Here is a 21,238-nt window from a genome sequence, read left to right on the forward strand (position 1 = left end):
AAAAAAACCTTAACATCCTAGTCTTGGGCAACAAACAGTTGGAGCACATTATTAAAAAAGCAAAAACTTTTTAAGTCCACAGCAGAAACAACAAATCATTATATTACTCTTGTAAAACAAAAATTACTCATCTTGGGCTCCTATGATTCAGTCATGGAAGGATAAGGTGCCCATTTTTATAGATCACATGTTTTTTTTTAAATGAGAAGTCAGTTCACAAGGTCCCAGGTCATATCTAACATGAGAAGTCAGATCACAAGGTCCCAGGTCATATCTGACATGAGAAGTCAGATCACAAGGTCCCAGGTCATATCTGACATGAGAAGTCAGATCATAAGGTCCCAGGTCATATCTGACATGAGAAGTCAGATCACAAGGTCCCAGGTCATATCTGACATGAGAAGTCAGATCACAAGGTCCCAGGTCATATCTGACATGAGAAGTCAGTTCACAAGGTCCCAGGTCATATCTGACATGAGAAGTCAGATCACAAGGTCCCAGGTCATATCTAACATGAGAAGTCAGATCACATGGTCCCAGGTCATATCTAACATGAGAAGTCATATCACAAGGTCCCAGGTCATATCTGACATGAGAAGTCAGATCACAAGGTCCCAGGTCATATCTGACATGAGAAGTCATATCTCATGGTCCCAGGTCATATCTAACATGAGAAGTCATATCACATGGTCCCAGGTCATATCTAACATGAGAAGTCATATCACAAGGTCCCAGGTCATATCTGACATGAGAAGTCAGATCACAAGGTCCCAGGTCATATCTGACATGAGAAGTCAGATCACAAGGTCCCAGGTCATATCTGACATGAGAAGTCAGATCACAAGGTCCCAGGTCATATCTGACATGAGAAGTCAGATCACAAGGTCCCAGGTCATATCTGACATGAGAAGTCAGATCACAAGGTCCCAGGTCATATCTGATAAAATTGAGAATGAAAATGGGGAATGTGTCAAAGAGACAACAACCTGACCAAATAAAAAAACCACAACAGCAAAAGGTCACCAACAGGCCTTCAATGTAGCGAGAATTTCCCGCACCCTGAGGCGTCCTTCAGCTGGCCCATAAACAAATATATACTAGTTCAGTGTTAATGAATGCTATACTAATTTCCAAATTGTACACAAAAAACTAAAATTAAAATAATACAAGACTAACAAAGGCCAGAGTCTCTTGACTTGGGACAGGCGCAAAAATGTGGTGGGGTTAAACATGTTTGTGAGATCTCAACCCTCCCCCTATACCTCTAACCAAAGTAGAAAAGTAAACGCATAACAATACCCACATTAAAATTCAGTTCAAGAGAAGTCCGAGTCTGATGTCAGAAGATGTAACCAAAGAAAAAAACCAAAATGACAATAAATACATAAATAACAACAGACTACTAGCAGTTAACTGACATGCCAGCTCCAGACTTCAATTAAACTGACTGAAAGATTATGATTTCATCATATGAACATCAGGCACAATCCTTCCTGTTAGGGGTTAAGTATCATACCATCATAACATATATGAGAAGAACATAACCTGTGTCATGCCAACAACTGCTTTTTAGAATAAATGTGTTTAGTTCTGATGCAAAGACCTTATCAGTGACTCAATATTAACGCCAAAATATGCAATCTTGAATGACTTGACAACAGTATCGTAATTATATCCCTTCTTAATAAGTCTATTCAAAGGTTTTGTTAGTTTCTGAGGTGAATACTGACACCTTTGTGCTTTATAAAGAATATTTCCATAAAAAATTGGATGTGAAATACCTGAACGTATAAGAAGTCTGCATGTTGAGCTATATTTACGAATGATGTCCTTATACCGATGATAAAATTTAGTAAATGTTTTGACTAGTTTGTGATATCGAAAACCCTGGTGTAATAATTTTTCAGTAATACATAAATTTGTCTCTTTAAATCTAAAACATTGTTACATACACGAGCGAATCGTACAAGTTGAGATATATACACACCGTAAGATGGTGACAAGGGAACGTCACCATCTAAAAATGGATAATTAACAATAGGAAATGAAAAATCATCCCTTTTATCATAAATTTTAGTATTCAGCTTTCCGTTAGTGATATAGATTTCAAGATCGAGGAAAGGGCAGTGGTCATTGTTAGTATTAGCTTTATTTAAAGTAAGTTCAACAATGTTTGAGCAACATGGAGGAGGTGACACTGACATTTTGTAATAGAAAACTTTAAATTTTCAAGTTTCTTGACATAAAATAAAACTTAAAATCCTATAAATTGTTAAAAGTTACCTTCTAAAACATTTAATACTAACATATTTATATAAGAATTTGATTTATTGACCGATATTCAATAACATGAAACATTTTTGAAATGTGGTCTAAAATCGTTATCAGACCACTTCAAATGTTGTCATATATCCACAAAAAGATATTTTAAACAAGATTAGAATCCCATCTGCTTCCCCTATCGACATTCCATTGATTATCTTCATATAGGGTAAATATATGGACATACCACTAAATAATAGGTTCTGAAGGTAAATCGTGTGTTATTAATATGATTCAAAGTCCAGATGACAAAAGTCGTAATAAGTCCAGTTATGGCTTAAAAAGTACATGTCTCTCATCTAATGTGTGATCAGAAATACATTACTAGTATAACACATTATCATATCTCTTAAATGTATTAAAACTTTAATGGTAAGTAATTCTCAACCAGTGATAGAGAAATGACATGAATTAATTTGTTATCAATGCAAAACAACAGCATAAAAAAGTGCAACAGTTAGCATTTTTTTTTATTTATCTTTTTTCAAGTCTGTTAGAAGTTAAATCTAACTCAAGCTCCTAACCTGTAAGACAAAAATCCTTCTTCAAATCTAAAAAAAAGTTCAACAATAACCTAATAACATTTAAACTGTAATTTAAAAAAAATAATTAACAAATGTGATAAAAAAAAAAGTTGTTTCATATAGTTTGAGCTCCCAGCAGATGACCTTTTCACATACAAAATATAACTTTGGTCCACACTTGTCAGATCAATCAAGGCTGATCACGTTGTTGAAAAGTGATTTAATTGTCAATATCAATGCCTTCAATTATAACCCTATTTTCTACCTAATTGTTATTCTATTGATTAACACGCCTAATTATCAATAAAGAATAATCCAAACTCTAAGGGAGACAATCCAAGTCTATAATATGGATTTAATTCAAGAAGGAAAAAAATATATTTAAAAATTGAAGAACATGTTTTTTTTTAAAATCCTTTTCAATAGACTTGTCTTTGACTTTTGACCTTTTATATATTTACTAAATAGAAATAGCTTCAGACAATAAATATAAAAAAAGATAAAATAAGAACCTTCAGAAATTATTGCATGCATTTATTATTGCGATTATGTCATTTTAGGCTTAAATGCGATTTTAATTTTTACGATTTTGAGAAAAATCTTGTTAAATTCATATAAAATATTTCAAAATGCAAGTTTAAATTATTGTGTTTACAACTCTATAGCATTTTTCGCAATAATAAAACCTCACATTAATTTCTGAATTTACAGTACTATAAACACATGAATTTTTTAAAATGAAAAAGACACAATAACTTTTTTTTATAATTCTTGAGGAAACAAATAAATTTTAACTTATAACTAAAAACATGAAGTATTTGAAAAATTGAAAATTGTTTAACATTAACATGATAACCATTGCAAATTTCTGTAAAAATTATTAACATATCAATGCTAAAACTGTTACCCACAAAAAAGTAAGGAATCCACATTAAGAAGTTTTCATATCTTTGAATTTACCTGAAAATATTGCCTTGTTGAACCATAACTAGGTACAATGCTTAATCCCAAACTTTCTGTCGGATCCTTATCTATTTCACATTGCAAGGGAACAAACCCATCATGGTTGTCATCCTCGCTTTCTGAGGCAGAGTAACGCATCACAAAACTATTCTTGGATCCTTTGCCTTCACTGGATTGGCTTCCTGTCTCCGATGATTTGATTTGTTTAGATTTCCGTTTTATTTTCAGAATAACTCTAAGAGGCATCTCTTTAAACACTGTTACACATTCATCATGTGATAGAGTTTTTAAATCTAAACCATTAACTTGTAATACTTCATCACCGACAGCAATCCCTGACGAGCTGCCTGTTGCTCTGTATGCAGCACCACCTATTGTCACAGTTTTTACCCGGACGGCCGAAATATGTTCTTTTGTTTTATCCCCCTCGATCCCCAGTATCATCCCTAAATTTTCTCCAGGTAATCGATGGAGCACTACAACTTCTTCCTGATCACAGTCCAAACTTTTGTCATTTTCCGTAGATTCACTACGATTTCCATAGATCTTTCTATATCGTCCATAAGTACTATGAGTTGGTGAACTAAGATTCGAAACAGTCTCACTCTCAGAATTAGACTGAGCATCGAAAGAACTAGAACTATCCGTCAGCACCGAACCATACGCTGAAATTAAAGATCCACCTAAAGCACTGTCTCTATCCCTGGAAGTCAAAGAACTACTCCAGTTGGTCGGAATGTTTTCTTTGTCGAAACGAAAAGAGTCCATGCTTTTCTTTGGTGATTCTGTATCAGCACTATTACAGAAAGAGTTAGGATATCTCCGTTTACTTGGACTTAGATGTGGATTATCACTGTTAGAGGAATCGTCATCCTGATGAACCAAGGGAGGCGACTTCAGATGAATATTACCAAAGGTTCGTGACTCCCACTCCGAAAGATCTGAATCTGTACTTTCCATTTTATATCGGTTTTCTGAGTTCGAAATTTCTTCAGAATGTGCCTGCAATGAATAAAGAGAAAAATGTTTCATTTGCAATATCATTTGTAGTTATGTGCCTTTTAGTATCTTTAACTTCTAATCAAAATCATTTTGCAGTTTGATTCGATAACTTAACTAAATCCCTATCCAATAAAGTGCGTTACTTTCCTATATATCCTTAAGTTTGATGCATAACACGCACACTACATCCTTTATACTTCATACTACACATAATTTATGACATACTATTAAAATTTTACTAAAAGACAGAGTACTAGTACTACGACTTGTAGCATAAATTTACGTAAAAACAATCATAAAGATGACCGTAAGAATAGAAATAGAGCTCAATACTAACATCTGTTTACCTATTTTCTTCTAATTAATTATTCATGCATAATAAGCCAGGTAAAAACAGAGTAATTAATTTCTCTGATTAATAATTCAAGTTTAGGGCTATGAGTTATCTTCCTTGTATGGCAATGTTCATTGCAACTTAAATTATATATATAATATTCCTGATAGATTTTAAACTTCCAACAAGATTTGTTAAGATGGCAGTTATCTAGAGCTATTGATTATGTTATTAATGACTATTTTTTGTTCTTTTCAATAAATTTGTAACAGAGTTAAGTCATGCAATTTATATCAGATTCATCTATCTTCACTTAACTTATCCTAATTCTAATGCTGTTTTAGCAAATGTTTTGCCGTCTTTTCTCATAATGTTTAAATGATATATCCATTTCAGTAACTAAGCATATTCTATTCTAGGTATCTATGAACTTGTCTTAGGGAACTTAGACCTAGTGACTTGATATTCAATAAGGATTTTCTTCTAATTAAATATGATCCTATATCCAAGTAAGGTCGCTTTAAAAGAAATTCAATATATTTGTAGTGGCTTTGACCTTGACCTGATGTGATGACCTCAAAATCAATATGATTCTTCCTTCTCTTATTTGAAACTATTTATCCAAGTAAAGTTGCAATCTGTAATATTCTATTTAATATCTGGAAACAATTTTCTGCACAAATTTCAGGCTATTTTTAGTAACCTCGACTTTGACTTTAGACTTTGTGATTTCAAATCAAATTGAGCTCTGCCTCTCATTTTATTTGACCATGCAGTCTTATGACATAAGTCCTAAATTGAAATTAACTGACACACTGACTGATGGAGGGATTGACATACTGATGTGCCAAAAACCTTATACAAATGTACCCCTATGCTATTTCGTTGGAGAAGCCAAGATATATTAAATTATCTGATTGAATAACAGCTGATTATAATAGCTTTTTCAAAGGACCCTTAATTCCAGCATCTTTAATAGAGAAGCAATATCCTATTGTAAAAAAGAAGATAACATTAGCTCTGCAAATGTAATTGTTCATTTTGATATTTTAAGTTGGAAGTTACACAAATTGGTTGAGTATTGTGCGTATGGCTAGATGTTTGTTTTTTCTAGACAGGCTAGAGGTAAAGGGGAGGGTTGAGATCTCACTGAACAAGTATAACACTGTTACATTGGTGTCAGGAGCCTCTGGACTTTGTTAGTCTTGTATGATTTTTTATTTTTGTTCAATTAAGTTTAGTAGTTAGGTTAACTTAGGTATGATATCCCTTTTCACTGAACTAGTACACATTTTTGTTAAGGGGTCAGCTGAAGCCGGTTAGCCCCCCTTAGGGAGCGTGAGTTTCTCGCTGCATTGAAGACCCATTGGTGGCATTCAGCTGTATTGCGCTCTATGGTCAGGTAGTTGTCTCTTTGAATCTTTCTCCATTTCCATTCTCGATTTTATTAGTGAATACAAATTTTGTAATAGTAAAAATGTTCTTACTTTGTAATATAAAATATATTAACAAATTAAACAATGTACAATGTATTTTATCAAATACATTTCAATTTAGAGCTTTTAAAAATGTTGGAAAACCCACATACAGTAAATTTTATCCATTCTTTTTTAAAAATAAAACTATATAAATTCAAAAAATAAATCTTACCAGCTTACCTCAATTAATATTTTTAAATTCAGAAAGGATACATCAAAAAAATATTTTACCTTAATTGAAATGATGAATAAAATCAATCACCCATACCTTTAAAGGTAGATTAGTCAATACTCCTCTTCTTGAAGAAAAAGCCAATAACAGTCATACATAATTGATGCTATTAGTCTAATAAAACCAACAAATCAACTACACAGCAGAAATTCTATGATCATGTCAAAAAGATTTAAAATTTCATTCAATAAGACTTGTATGTAATAAATCCTAATACACATATTATATTTACATAATTATTTTAACTAACAGGTGGGTTTAAGACAACATATTATTAAGTTTTCAGAGAGTTTTTTTTTTCAAAACAACTACATGTATAATCAATATATACAGTCCGCCAAAAGTTAAGCACCACCTATTTTTATTGCATAGTTTTTTTTCAAATTTAAAAAATCAATTATTCTACGAAAAAAAGAAAACAATCATATAGCAATTTTGCTAATTTATACCATAAACAAACCAGAAATGTAATTTTAGTCACTTAAGAAGGTTCTATGCATGTAGGTTTTCCGTTCATAGAAATAGTGTAAATTACACAATTCAGAAACTGAATTTAAGTTTCACGGTGATTTTATTTTTTTACAACAATTGATCACCCAATATTATTAAAATTTTCTACACATAAGCTTTGGTATGTTCGGCAAATTTAATGTCAATATTTGAGACAATAGCATGTGTAACAACCTCACTTCTGGTACAGTTTCATAACACGACGTATCATTCTCGGTGCAAGCCTTCAAGTTTTAGTTTAGGAAAATCTGCTGCATTAAACAACAAATACCACTTTTAAATCGACAAAATATTGTGATGGTGGATCTCTGTGATTGAGATTTCCGCCAATGGCATCTCAGACATGTTTAAAAGGGTTTATGTATGGGGATATGGGAGGCTAAAAAATAGTGTAAATGGCTTGTTATTCTTTGTAGTCGGTTCAAAATCCTTGCCCTGTGTGTTCTTGCGTTGTCGTCCATGTACAAGGGTCTTGGCAATGTAGACGCAAGTGGGGGATTATTAAAATGAGGGACTACAATGTTTTAAGGCACCAAATCTCGGTATGTCTGTCCGTTTGTGTTACCCTGCAGAATATGCGTACCCAGCTTATAAGGGTATAAGAAGCAACCCCGTACTGGAACACCACCAACACTGAATGCAGTCCTTGTGCAAACATTGTTTTTGGTTATAGGCCGTTTTGTTTCCCCGCGAAATTCGTATTATGGCGTCTACTGGCAGTAAAAGAAACTGAACAATGAGTGTTTTGTCAGCTTCTTATGTTCAAGCATAGATAGTCCTTATCCCATTAAAACCTGACGGTAGATTGTCTACCTGTAAGTACAGGGGTCTATACATCAAGACTTGCTCTTCGGTTGCTCTGAGAAGTCGATGGACCAATGTACGAACACTAACATGACCACCTGGAGAAACAGTGTATTTGTAAACGCGCAGATGAGCTTTGAGAAGAGGTTGCTTGACTGCTTTATCGGAGTTCAATATTTTTGGTCGTAATGGATTTTCTTAGGGTATGTTGAAGGTAATTCATAACACCAAACATTAATATTTTTTTCGCAATAGTTATAAAAATATTGCCAGTTATATTTCGGTGGTGCTTAACTTTTGGCGGACTGTATATAAGACACATGACATAAAATAGCCCTGTAGTGTAAGTAGATGGTTAACATCTAGATAACTTCCTTACTATTGGCATTTGCATATTATGTATCAGTACCATATGAGTTCAAATCTCATACTGTACATTTGCAATTGCATAATGTGAGAATAGTTATTGTCAGACATTTTGCCCAATGGCATTTGTTGTTCTAAATTGATCTTCAATAAAGGATATATACTACTGAGTAGAAAGTAATACACCAACAATTCCCCCCCCCCCCCCCCTTGTGTGTCTGTAGTAATTATATATGGACGACGGCCTGGAAAAGAATTTTCAAAGATAAGGTGAAAACTGCATGTCAAGTTTTAGGCATGCCTTTCTCTTCATTGTTTGAACAATGTGTGACTGAAACAAGACAAAACTGACAGACTCGATGTAAAACAGACTGTTAGATATAGGTTAAGTGCACCAAAATTCAAAAAATTTCCATTTTTTTCCGATTTTAAACTTTAACTGGACTTGCAACTGGAAGTAGTCGTTTCCTCAATGTATTTTGATAATAAACACAGTCGTTATTAGCCTTGAGGTTTACAGTATTTGTCAAGGTTTCAGTTCTCTTAAAGCCTTGTTTTAGACCTTGAAGCTAGGCCCACCCCTTCAAAAAACCCAATTATGTACGATATCAAATTTTGATGTTTGTATTTGATCTAAAAATGAATATTAAAAGTGAGAAACATGACAACAAATAGTGTCAGATTGAGGAAATGTGCAAACACTACAAATTAAATGGCATTACAATGACCTCTGAATGTATCGAGCACCATTGATGCCAAAATAATGGTGGTCTAGTTACAACAAGGGTAAATAAATAAATTTGGTGTTTTTACTGTCTTCTGATTGGTTAAAATTATTAGTTTTATTTTCAATGTTGTCAATTTTGATGGCAACACGCCCACTCTGACGTTGTGTATTCATACGCCAACATGTGGGTACGCTTGATATTGTTAATATAAAAAGTTCTTTGAGCCTTATTTTTGATAGAAATTTATTTATAATGAATGGCAATGATTTATTTTGATTTTATTGAACCATAAAACTAATTTTTGACTCTTCACATTTTACATAATCCGCTTCGCAGATTATTCAATGTGAAGAGTCAAAAATTAGTTTTATGGTTCAATAAAATTAAAATAAATAATAGCCATTCATTAAATATTAATATTTATATTTTTATCAATATCAAACCTTTTTTTCTGCTACTTTCTCCATTTTGATAACTGTTATTTTTCTCGGATAATATGGATAAGTAGGTCCTGAAATATAAAGTGATCACAATCACATCATTTATATTAATCTTCAACAGTAGGAATACAATATGACAGTCAAGAACATTTCTATTAACTATTGAAATTTTCTTTAAATACTGTTACCCTCGTAAAAAAATAAAACTTAAAATAATTTGTACTCACAACTCAATTTGTTAAATATTCACAATACATGAATGGGGTACTCGAAAAGAAATGTTATAAAACATTTCATTATATTTGAAACTGATTTTAAAATGAAGCCTTCACAACTAGCAACTTGAGCATGAACTGAAGGACAATCAAAATACTTAACAGAGGTGTGAATATTAATTTGTAAATTATAAATAGCCACTGGTCAGTTTGTGATGACCACAGATAATGTTTATGTAATGTACAATAACAATTGTCAACTTTCTTTAAATTGTGATAACAAACAGTGTAAGGTTTGACACATTAAATCTAATTTACTCTATAATGTACATCTGTTCTTTATAGTGGAACTGATTTAATCTTGCCCACTGGTCAAGTGTGTTGAGACGACCATAATGGGGTTGTATAACAATAATTTTAAAGTACTGATTGAATGTCTCATATTATTATGTTCAGGTTTATATTTGATATTTGACTCAGTTATTTTGGAGATTGTATCCAAGATGAGAGATTATCATTGAAACAAGGGTTAATTTCATATTTATTTGGGGGCTTTCTAGATGTGTTCTTTAGCACACATACTAAATTATGATGCCACCAGAATCCTGCATCAGTTTATGAGTTTGTTGAAATTCATCAAAGATACCAAGCATTTTATTTTGTTAGCCATACTAAATAAGTGTTGTTAACATGAGAATCACAAGTGGTGCTCATATCAGTAGCAGATCCAGGGGGAGGGTTCCACAGGTTGCCCTCCTTTGTTGTTTTTTTATGATCAATGCATTTGAATGGGGACATACCGTTGGAACAGCCCTTATATCCTGGGTTGGGATCCCCATTTAAAATGGCTAGATCAGCCGCTGCTGATCTCAACGACAAAATATATATCAAGCTGGTAATATGGTTATAAATAATAAAACAGGAAATACATTTTTTCTAGCAGATAAAATAAATGATCCTACCTAATATATATTTTTTCTAACAGCTGAAATAATAGTTTCAGATTTATCATGCAAACCAGTTTCTTGTCCTTTGCAGAATATCATTATTCAAATTCCAATTTGACTTGAGGTGAACTTGATTCGTGAATCATCCAGATGAATAAATAAAGGGGTACATTTGATACACAAGGAGAATAAATTGTCTTTTACTCTTCATTTTGTAGATAACTTTGTAAAATGGCCATGATGATGCATGCAAAAGCTCATCATATGCAACAGCTAGAAGAAACTTCAGATCTTTTTCTTGAAAAATATCTAGAACTCCACAGTTAAATCAGGGGGAATAACTCTAAATAAAAAATACAAATACTGACCCTATGACCACAATAGCCACAACACACCAAGAAGATCCATGCAAAAGGATTATAGTATGATTAAAGTCAGTTTGAAATCAAAGCATACTTTTAATAAAGGAAAATTGATACTGCTATGTGTTAATGTAGTTTTGGGAATAATTTTTCAGGAGCATAAATTAAGATTTAGCAAACATGTCTATATAAATGGTTGTCCCCCTATAATTACAGATAGATTCAGTCTGTTTTGACTGGACTATAAAGGTGAAGAAGAGTTGACAAAAAAAAAATCCTGTTTGTATCTTTCTTGGATAATTCAGATAGCTATTGTAAATATTGCTCAAAATTTTCATGCTTAGTCAAATCAATTAAAGGCAAAGCATTCAGAGTCCAAAGATTAAAGTCTATGATCTGTTATCAGTAACTGGACAAAATGGGCTGGACTGGATTAATATCTAGTCAAGGGATGACACCACATTCTGACAACATAAATTAATCTGTAACAAATTACACATTTAACTTATACAAAGTAAACACATCTCCTCTTAAAGCTGAGGATAATACTATTGTACCCTTGGAATGTAGGTCTATATTATCTTAACAATACACCTGTATTATCAGGTGGGTAATAAATTACAGGTATAAACAAGGTTATCACTTGACATTGGAATCCTATACAAAGTTGAATAGCTACTTTAAAATGCTACTGTTTAAAAAAACTTAAATTTGTGGTTACATACCTCTAACACAGATTTGATCAACAAAACTAGAAATTTTAAGAATATTTTGTTCCATCACCATGACTTAGTGGTACTAAACAAGAATGCAATGCACTAATTGACGAGTAAAGCACACATGCACTTGTCTTTGAAAGAAAAAATTACCTATAAATTTTAATATAACAGGTGAATATATTAATTAATGAATAAAGTATAATAGGTCATTATTTTCAGAGATACATGCCTGTGGTAAAGCACCTCTTAGTGAAATCACCATTACATTAAGACTTGCTACATGTCCCTCCCTAATTATGTTTTTTTTTCAATTTTGCCCCTTTAACAATTTTAATGCTATAACTAGGAGAAAACCATTATACCGACATCAGCAGAAGGAACCTTTCTCCAAGGGCAATCAGTATCCATTATACCGACATCTGCAGGAGGAACCTTTCTCCAAGGGCAATAAAAGTAGACTGGCAGTTATCAGTAAACATATAAATTAGTAAGAAAGAAAGAAAAAAAAAAGGGAATTGCAGCAAGTCTACATTACATCTTTAACTGTATTACCTGCTATGATCCACTTTCATCCCCCCAAAAATTAACAGCAAATAAATATACACTCCCATCGTACAACAAAAACTTAACAATGAGCAATGAACCGTGAAAATGAGGTCACAGTCAAATAAAACCTGCTCGACTGACATATAGATCATAAAATATTTCCATACACCAAATATACTTAGTAGCTGATCCATAAAATGAGGTTGAGGTCAATTGAAAACTGTCTGAGGGGCATGAGGACCTTGCAAGGTATTCACATACCAAATATAGTTATCCTATTACTTATAATAAGAGAGAGTTTAACATTACAAAAAATCTTAACTTTTTTTTCAAGTAGTCACTGAACCATGAAAATGAGGTCAAGGACAATGGACATGTGACTGACAGAAACTTTGTAACATAAGGCATCCATGTACAAAGTATGAAGCATCCAGGTCTTCCACCTTCTAAAAAAAAAGTTTTTAAGAAGTTTGCTAAGTCGCCGCCGCCGGATCACTATTTTAAGAGATATTAATGCCTGTGATAAAGCACCTCTAAATGAAATCAGCATTTCACATTTCACTTCTTGAACTGTATTAGCTGCTATGATCCACTTCATTCCCAAAAATTAACAACAAATAAGTATACGCTACCATCTTGCACCCCCCCCCCCCCCCAAAAAAAAAAAACAACCACAAAACTATCACCACCAAAAAAAGAAGGTTTATTTAGCATCAAAATTTTTAAAAAAAATTAACAAAGAACTGGAATTGTTTTGTACTGATAAGTAATTTAACTTCTTCTGATTATATCAGCTATGTTTTTAAATGTAGTCCTTTTGCTGTGATAATTTTTAAAAATATAATTGGACAATAAATTATTTATATAACCCAATTTAACAGACATATCAAAACTGTCAACATCTTAAAGTATGGTCAAAGTCTGAAAGTAAATATTTACATAGATATTATTATAAAGTCCCTTGTATCCACATACATTAAAATTTCAAAACAAAATCATATGTGACTGCCTTAAGTGCCCGTCTTTATAAGAATCAGGCAATTTAGGGAAAAACCAAAACATGATCAGAAAAAACCCACCGAGCTAATCATGCTATTTAATACTAACCATCGTCCTGAGTTAAAAATAATTGGTATTTCGTTTGTGTATGTCTGGTAATATCGAATAACTTGGTTAGAAAATTGGTTAGAATGATAGCAAATTATAGCAAATTACAGAGTTATCTCCCCTTATTCGTTAATTTCTAGTGCATTTCAACCAAATTGTATCTTCTATTACCAGAACAGATAATGGAAATGAATGTTTTTTTTGTGCATAACTACATATTATGAACTGAAATCAATGTCAAATTGGGTGGGGTTTTTTGGTCATGTTTTCACCACTGCCTGATTCTTAGGCAGACTGGCACTTAAATATAAATAGGTGATTTATCTTGACTCAGTATATGAACATTCGTTATTTTGTCAATACAAGAAGTCTAGATGGTTATACATGTACCATCACCAAAGGTTGATAATTTCTGCCCCATCCAACTAACTTTTATCATCCAGTGACAATCCGAATTTCGAACCTGCATGCTGGTTGATCCACTTTGTAAAACCTTCCTATTGAATTATATAATTGTCATTTACTTCTTATCCTGAATATACATGAAATATTTGTCACTGGACATCCTATTCTCAAGCACATCTCTATAAAGTGCAGGTAAACAAAACTTAAATCAGGTACACATTTTTTACTCTTGAGATTTTCAAAAACTGTTCAATTTAAAAGTATTGTTTTAAGTGTCAGTCTGCCTAAGAATCAGGCAGTGGTGAAAACATGACAAAAAAAACCCACCCACTTTGACATTGATTTCAGCTCATAATATGTAGTTATGCACAAAAATAACATTCATTTTCGTTTTCTTTTCTGGTAATAGATTTACAATTTGGTTGAAATGCACTAGAAATTAACAAATAAGGGGAGATAACTCTGTAATTTGCTATCATTCTAACCAACTTTCTAGCCGAGTTATTTGATATTACCAGACACACACAAACGAAAGACTAATAATTTTTAACTCAGGATGATGGTTAGTATTAAATAGCATGATTAACTCAGTGGGTTTTTTCTGATCATGTTTTATTTTTACCTAAATTGCCTGATTCTTACAAAGACTGGCACTTAAAAGCACAAGTACACATCTGCATCTTACACACAAATTGATAATAAATTGTTGACCTGAGTAAGTTATTGGTGTCCTTATTATGCTATTTCATGCTGTCAGATATTTTATATGTTTGCTTTCTAAACTTTTGTCTTAGGGCATGCACTATGAAATAAATTTAAATAAGCTATGCATGTGCTTCACATCTTTTTTTCAAAAGGGGCACAAGCATGAACTAACTAATAAGAACCATAAATTGAGAAAAGTGTCATACTTTTTAATTGAAAGCAACATTTAAAGAATGTCTTTCCAAGTTGCATTTTATTTTATGCTTTTGATAAAATTCAAAGATGAAAACAAAAAGTACCAAAATGTCAGAGTTATTTTATCAATAAACCCTACATTTTAGACCCTGAACAATCATAAACCACTAAAACAAGCCACCTAAATCTTTTTAACGCTGTCAATGTTATTTGATATGATACACAAGACCTTTGACCTACAAAAATTTATAAAAACTACTTTTGAAACATTTTGTAAACATTTTGTCAACATGAATGACTATTAATGTCTTTATGCACAACAGGAGTATCAATTACCTTTTAAACCATTTATTTACTAATTATATTGGGGTAAATAAAAAGTATTGAAATCAAAATGTCTAAATATGGGTAACACACAATACATGAAGCTTCACACATTGACACTTTCCAATCCAACAAAACCAATCTAATTTCTCAAGCAATGAGACAGTATTGCATGTGTCCACTAAGTGTATTAAAGCTCATTGGTTTCTTTGTTGTTGTAGTATAGCACTTATATTAAATTAGTGTGCTGTTCTTTAACTAAAATCTATAATTAAAAAAATAGGGCAAATATATCAAATAATTTTTTCAAAGCAGACAATTTAATGACTGCTGCTGGCTATGGTGATCTCTTTGGAGCTTTTTTATGTCTATAATCATTAACAAACCAAAACTGTAGTAAAATGTACATCGTGCTGTTTCTTAATACTGAATAAGGGTGATACTTTTCAAATAGAGCACACTACTTATAAATCAAAGCTTGCGATTTTTTTGTAAGTAGCGCTATTCCTGAAATAGCATAGTCATGGACAATAATGAAATATATGATGGGTTATCTATTTTATCTTTTCAAATTATATGAAAAAGGGGGGGGGGGGGGAGTGTACTGGATGTCTCAGCTGCTAACCCCTACCCTAAAAGGATTGAAGCATCCCCTCTCCCACCCTCCCCTCCCTATAGAAGCAATTGAAGATGAAAAATTATCATTCCTTATAAATTGTCTATACCTTTATGATAGCCATGATTGTCTTAACTATATTACCAATAGATCAGATCAATAAGGGTTGGTTTTCAATAACCACTTAAGAGTCAGTATAAATCACAAGAACTTCTACTGTTAACAAGTAAATACTGGTTTACAAAATTATCTGTCAATTCAACAATATATATCACCTTACACCACCACAAGATAGGCTTTCTGATAACATCACCAACCTTACATTGTAAAATACCACATCCCTCAATGTCTCAATACTATGTTTACCTAATAAGGTGGAAATAACCTGATTGTAAGTCAAAAAGATAAAATATGTGAAAATAATACCTGTTAATTTATTTTGACAGTTGCATCTGAAATTGTTTTGCTTTCAAGGTCAATGCTGAACTTTTTGTTAAATGTATACCCTTCAAAATCAATGATGCATCTTGTATTCTAAAGAAAAATTGTATCCTTCACTCAAGTTTCTTGTTTGTCGTAATTGTAGAGGCAACCATTTCAAAGGTCAAAAATCATAAAATAAGAACAGAAACAAGAAAATGTATGAACACTGAGACCCCCTCCTTTTATGGTTGAAGACTAAATTTAGACTCAAATTGTAGGCCATAGTTGTAATTTGATTTTGTATGTAGACCTTATTTTTGTCTTTTGCTAGTTTTCTGCTAGTGTTTGCTGTCTTGGCCAAAGGATGAAACTATGATAGCAAACATGCATTTTTTTCGCAATTTCTTATTTAATCTTCACTTCAGTGTACAATATTCCAATAAAACTGTATTGAAGGAAAGTTGGTTGCAAAGCAGTTCATCTAAAACTATCCTGAATAATTTGAAAGGCAGCTCATGATACTGATATTTTGACAATCAAAGGGAAGCCCTTAGTAACATTTCTAACAATGAACACTGATCTGAATTTTAATAAATAATGTTTTCTAAAACACTTTCATGTGACCTTGTGCTTTGACCTTGAATCAAAATAATGGAAGGGTTTCCTTCATTTGGAACAGATATTTACCTTTAATGTAAATCAAATGAATGTCATAATGTTTACTAAACTAAGGGCATTTTAATTTTAGTTAAAACTTATTGCCTTCATAACAAAAGCACATGTATATTAAAGAATATAATTGTGAGGGAATACAAAAATATTGTAACTTTTGGATCAAACTTAAATTTGTTTAACGAAGTGAATTTTATTAAATAAATCCCCAATATAACATACCTATCAAAGAATTTAATCATCATATTTACATGTCATCTGATCGTTTTATCCTAATCGTCAAAATCTCATCTGAATGTAAAATCTAGATTAACATGGCCTATCCCTTTCTCCAGTCTGCACATGACAAATATAGTCAAACCTTACATTTAACCATCCTTCAGTCTTTTCAAATGAAATAATTGAATGTTTTATTGAAATTTCACCCCTATTTTAATACCATTGTTTAATTGAGCAAATATTTTACCTGATGATATAAACAGGTCTAAAATAAGCTGAGATTTATTGTGACTTTTATATGTTATATCCTACAGGCTATTTAAATTTTAACTTTTAAATTAGAAAGATGTAATAGTATACATGCATGATTAAAATACACATTATATGTTTATATGTATTAGGCAATTCTTAAAGATTTACAAAATAAGAAAGCATTGTAATTATATCTAAGCCAGAAGATTTGAAGGATTATATTTGACTTTGACATTTATTTCAGTTTCTGCTCTTTTTTTTTAAATATTTTAAATGTGCAGGAGTGTTTTGTGATAGTGAGACTATGAGTGTTCTAGTTTTTAAGTGTGGTCAAAAGGGGTGATACCTCTATCAATCGGCCAACCTTTCTTACTCTTAGCATTACTTATTTGTAAAAAGATGATGCTAACTGACATGAACTGTGCATCTGTAATTTCATGATGTTGTGCTTTACAAATGCACAAGTAATACAAAATCACTAACTGAAAGCAGGTACCTACTAGGGATTTATTATTTCATAGAACTTATGTCTTATATCCAAATATATTTCCCAACATGCCCAAGTACCTCCACTCATGTTTGTATGCTTCAGACTTAATGTCATAACATTACTTACCAATAAATATCTCATTCTAAACATTTATTGACTTAGCTTTAACATTAACTTATTTTTTATCAAACTAACTTACCTTTTAAGTTATTTATTTCCTAATTTGTAAACAGATGTATTACGAAAAAAGTTCATTACATTCCATGCATGCGATATAAATAGTTACACTTCCGTGACAATACAATCTTCTATCTGTAACTTTCTATTCATACTCCGCTACTCTATTTCATTTAATTGACACAGAAACACCTCCCAATGATAAAATAAAGAATCTTCTCTCATCAAGTTTACTATGTTTTCACCGAGATTTAAATTTGACAATAACCTATGTAATCGTCAGGAATTTGCAGGTATGGGTGTGAATCGGAGCGTTTAGAATACTATACTACAGGGTAGATCTATTATTTATTAATATTAGGGCATAACATTTTGTTTACTTTTATCGCTCAATCAACAAATATGACCTGTAAAGTGACAGATAATCGTCGTATGATGTTATCTATTTTTGTACATATCAAATATTTTTATGATTAGTAAAAGATGTGCAAATTTACAACCAGGTAATATGATATATGAAACATTAAGGTTTACTACTTTGCCATACAGATCAGAAAGTCTTAAAAGACCCATTTTCAAAAATGATATGAGAAAAAAATCAAAAATTAATGTTATAGTAAATTAAAGAATAAACACAGAAAATCAATTGTTTTTAAAGGCAACTCTTACCTGAATGTGACAATAAATGTGACCTACCAAATAATATCTCTGGGTATGTACTAACATGAGCAACACAGCGGGTGCCACATGTGGAGCAGGATCTGCTTATAATTCGAAATCACCAACAGGATTTTGGTAGTGTTTGTGTTGCTTAGTCTTTAATGTTCTATGTTGTGTTTTGTATACTGTTGTTTGTCTGCTGGTCTTTTTATTTTTTTGCCATTGCATTGTCTGATTATTTTATTTTTTTGCCATTGCATTGTCTGATTATTTTATATTTTTGCCATTGCATTGTCTGTTTATTTTATTTTTTTGCCATTGCATTGTCTGATTATTTTATTTTTTTGCCATTGCATTGACTGATTATTTTATATTTTTGCCATTGCATTGTCTGATTATTTTATTTTTTTGCCATTGCATTGTCTGATTAATTTATATTTTTGCCATTGCATTGTCTGATTATTTTATATTTTTGCCATTGCATTGTCTGATTATTTTATATTTTTGCCATTGCATTGTCTGATTATTTTATTTTTTTGCCATTGCATTGTCTGATTATTTTATATTTTTGCCATTGCATTGTCTGATTATTTTATATTTTTGCCATTGCATTGTCTGATTGTTTTATTTTTGAAATAATCGTTTGGTATCTTTCACCTCACTTTTACCTTAGTTTCTTTAACAAACAATATTTCAGGAACTATTAAGTGCATAATATAGTTTTTAAAGTCAAAATGAATTTGACCAAATGCTAGATGATGTTGTAGGATTTTTTAATTTTTCATAGTAGAGATTGTTCATTACCACAAGTAGGTTTTACTTGGATAATTTGTACAGATAAATGTAACCTTAATGAAAACAAGACTACAAAATTACTGTGTGAAATGTGTGGTATAAAAGAGGATCTCTCCTATTTTTGTTAGAAAGTTCACATAACTTTGTACAGTATCGTATTCACCATGACAGGGATATTCATATCATGTATTATATAAGTTTATGTGAAAACATTTCTTTTTATCCGCCCCATTAATTTTGAATAGATGATCTATCATGAGAATTGAAATTTGGAATATTTTCACCCAAAATTAACATGATTGTTAAAAATAACTTGTTTCTAATGGTTGTCCTCAACAAATCAACGCCTTCTAACTAGGATCCTCCCTAGTTTACCTACATAATAACAGTAGACTTAAGATTTTCTTTTCTTGGTCATTGAACTCATGATGTTATATAAGAAAAATGTAGGGGCAAATTCCCTCTGTATGTGTTCAATTTACAGGGTAAAATGTATTCAAACCTACCGCAAATTGAACATAAGAGAGTCTATATTGTATAACTTAAACAACTTTCAACATTTTTATATATTTCCAAAAAAAAAAGGCACACCTGTGTTTAAGTTTTTGCTTTTAACCTATCTCCTGTATTTTTCAGCAAAACAGACATAAACTGCCAAAAGATTTATATTTCAGGAGCAATTCTGGTTAATCAAAAACAGGAAGCCAGTTTTACTCCAATTTCAAATGTCAAAGAGACAACAGCCAGACCTAGGAGCATACAACAGTCAAAATTTAGGCCACTAATTGATCCTGGACGCAGTGAGAAAATCCTACATCCTGAGGCAGGCTTAGGCTGGCCCCTAAAAACAATGTATGCTAGTTCATACAAACCCATCGCTTTTGGTCATATACAGTGTATCCTTTTTAAAGTGACTTCAGTTCAGGTTATTTTGTTTGTTGGTTCTGATACATAGTGACATGCTCTAGCTAAATGATAGATTAGCTGACTGTGGCATGAGGTTCTGAGGAATGTTTTGTATCTGCACTAAGACCATTTTACCATGCCTACTACATGTATCCTGTTAATTACCAAGTTGTTGACATTTTCAAAAATCTAAATTTCGATTTAAAGATACCAGTGATCTGTCGTAATTCGAACACCTAAAGAATTTAAATAATTTTGTTTATTTAGTGAAATCTAATCACAATTTAAACATATTTCGTTCAATTTAGATTTCATGTTTCAATTGATAAATCAATTAATAAACATTCAGTATAAGCTGGGTGTTAAATTGTTGAATAAGTCAATGGGAGGTTCCGATTAAAAGTCAATTTCATAGAAAATGCTAACATGATCTTCCTTTTCTGATATAGTATTGGAAACTAAAAACTATGTCCATTCAGTTAAACATGTAATAGGAATCAGAAAAGGCAGGGTATATACATGTATTAAAAGAGTTAGGTGTTTTTCATGGCTCAAATTATTTTGGAATGATGAAAAGAATCACAATTTTGAGGATTGAGATATTTGATTTTATAAATCTGCACTTTGTTGAATTTCTTAATTTATGGTTCATCTATATCCTTGAAATTCATGAAAAATTGGTATCCAACAGTATAGATATATTTTGTTACCATATAAAGTAATTACATGTAATATTTTTTTCTTGGTCCTCATTCGTGTTTGGACCATACAGGCAATATCTTATGACAAAAATTCCAGCA

The 21,238-nt window shown here is 31.8% G+C and overlaps 1 protein-coding gene across 1 annotated transcript in view; it reads right to left on the reverse strand.

Annotated features, from left to right (window-relative positions):
• The window catches only part of LOC134716916 (uncharacterized), an 84,107-nt gene that overhangs the window by 22,663 nt on the left and 40,206 nt on the right, over positions 1 to 21,238 (reverse strand). Inside the window, exons 14-16 of the mRNA XM_063579933.1 lie at positions 10,719 to 10,810; positions 9,707 to 9,774; positions 3,807 to 4,811 (exon numbers count right to left, since the gene is read on the reverse strand). Coding sequence (XP_063436003.1) covers positions 3,807 to 4,811; positions 9,707 to 9,774; positions 10,719 to 10,810 — 1,165 coding nt within the window. The remainder of the gene's footprint in view (positions 1 to 3,806; positions 4,812 to 9,706; positions 9,775 to 10,718; positions 10,811 to 21,238) is intronic.

Source organism: Mytilus trossulus, chromosome 4 (assembly GCF_036588685.1).
Source record: "Mytilus trossulus isolate FHL-02 chromosome 4, PNRI_Mtr1.1.1.hap1, whole genome shotgun sequence".
Lineage (NCBI taxonomy): Eukaryota > Metazoa > Mollusca > Bivalvia > Mytilida > Mytilidae > Mytilus > Mytilus trossulus.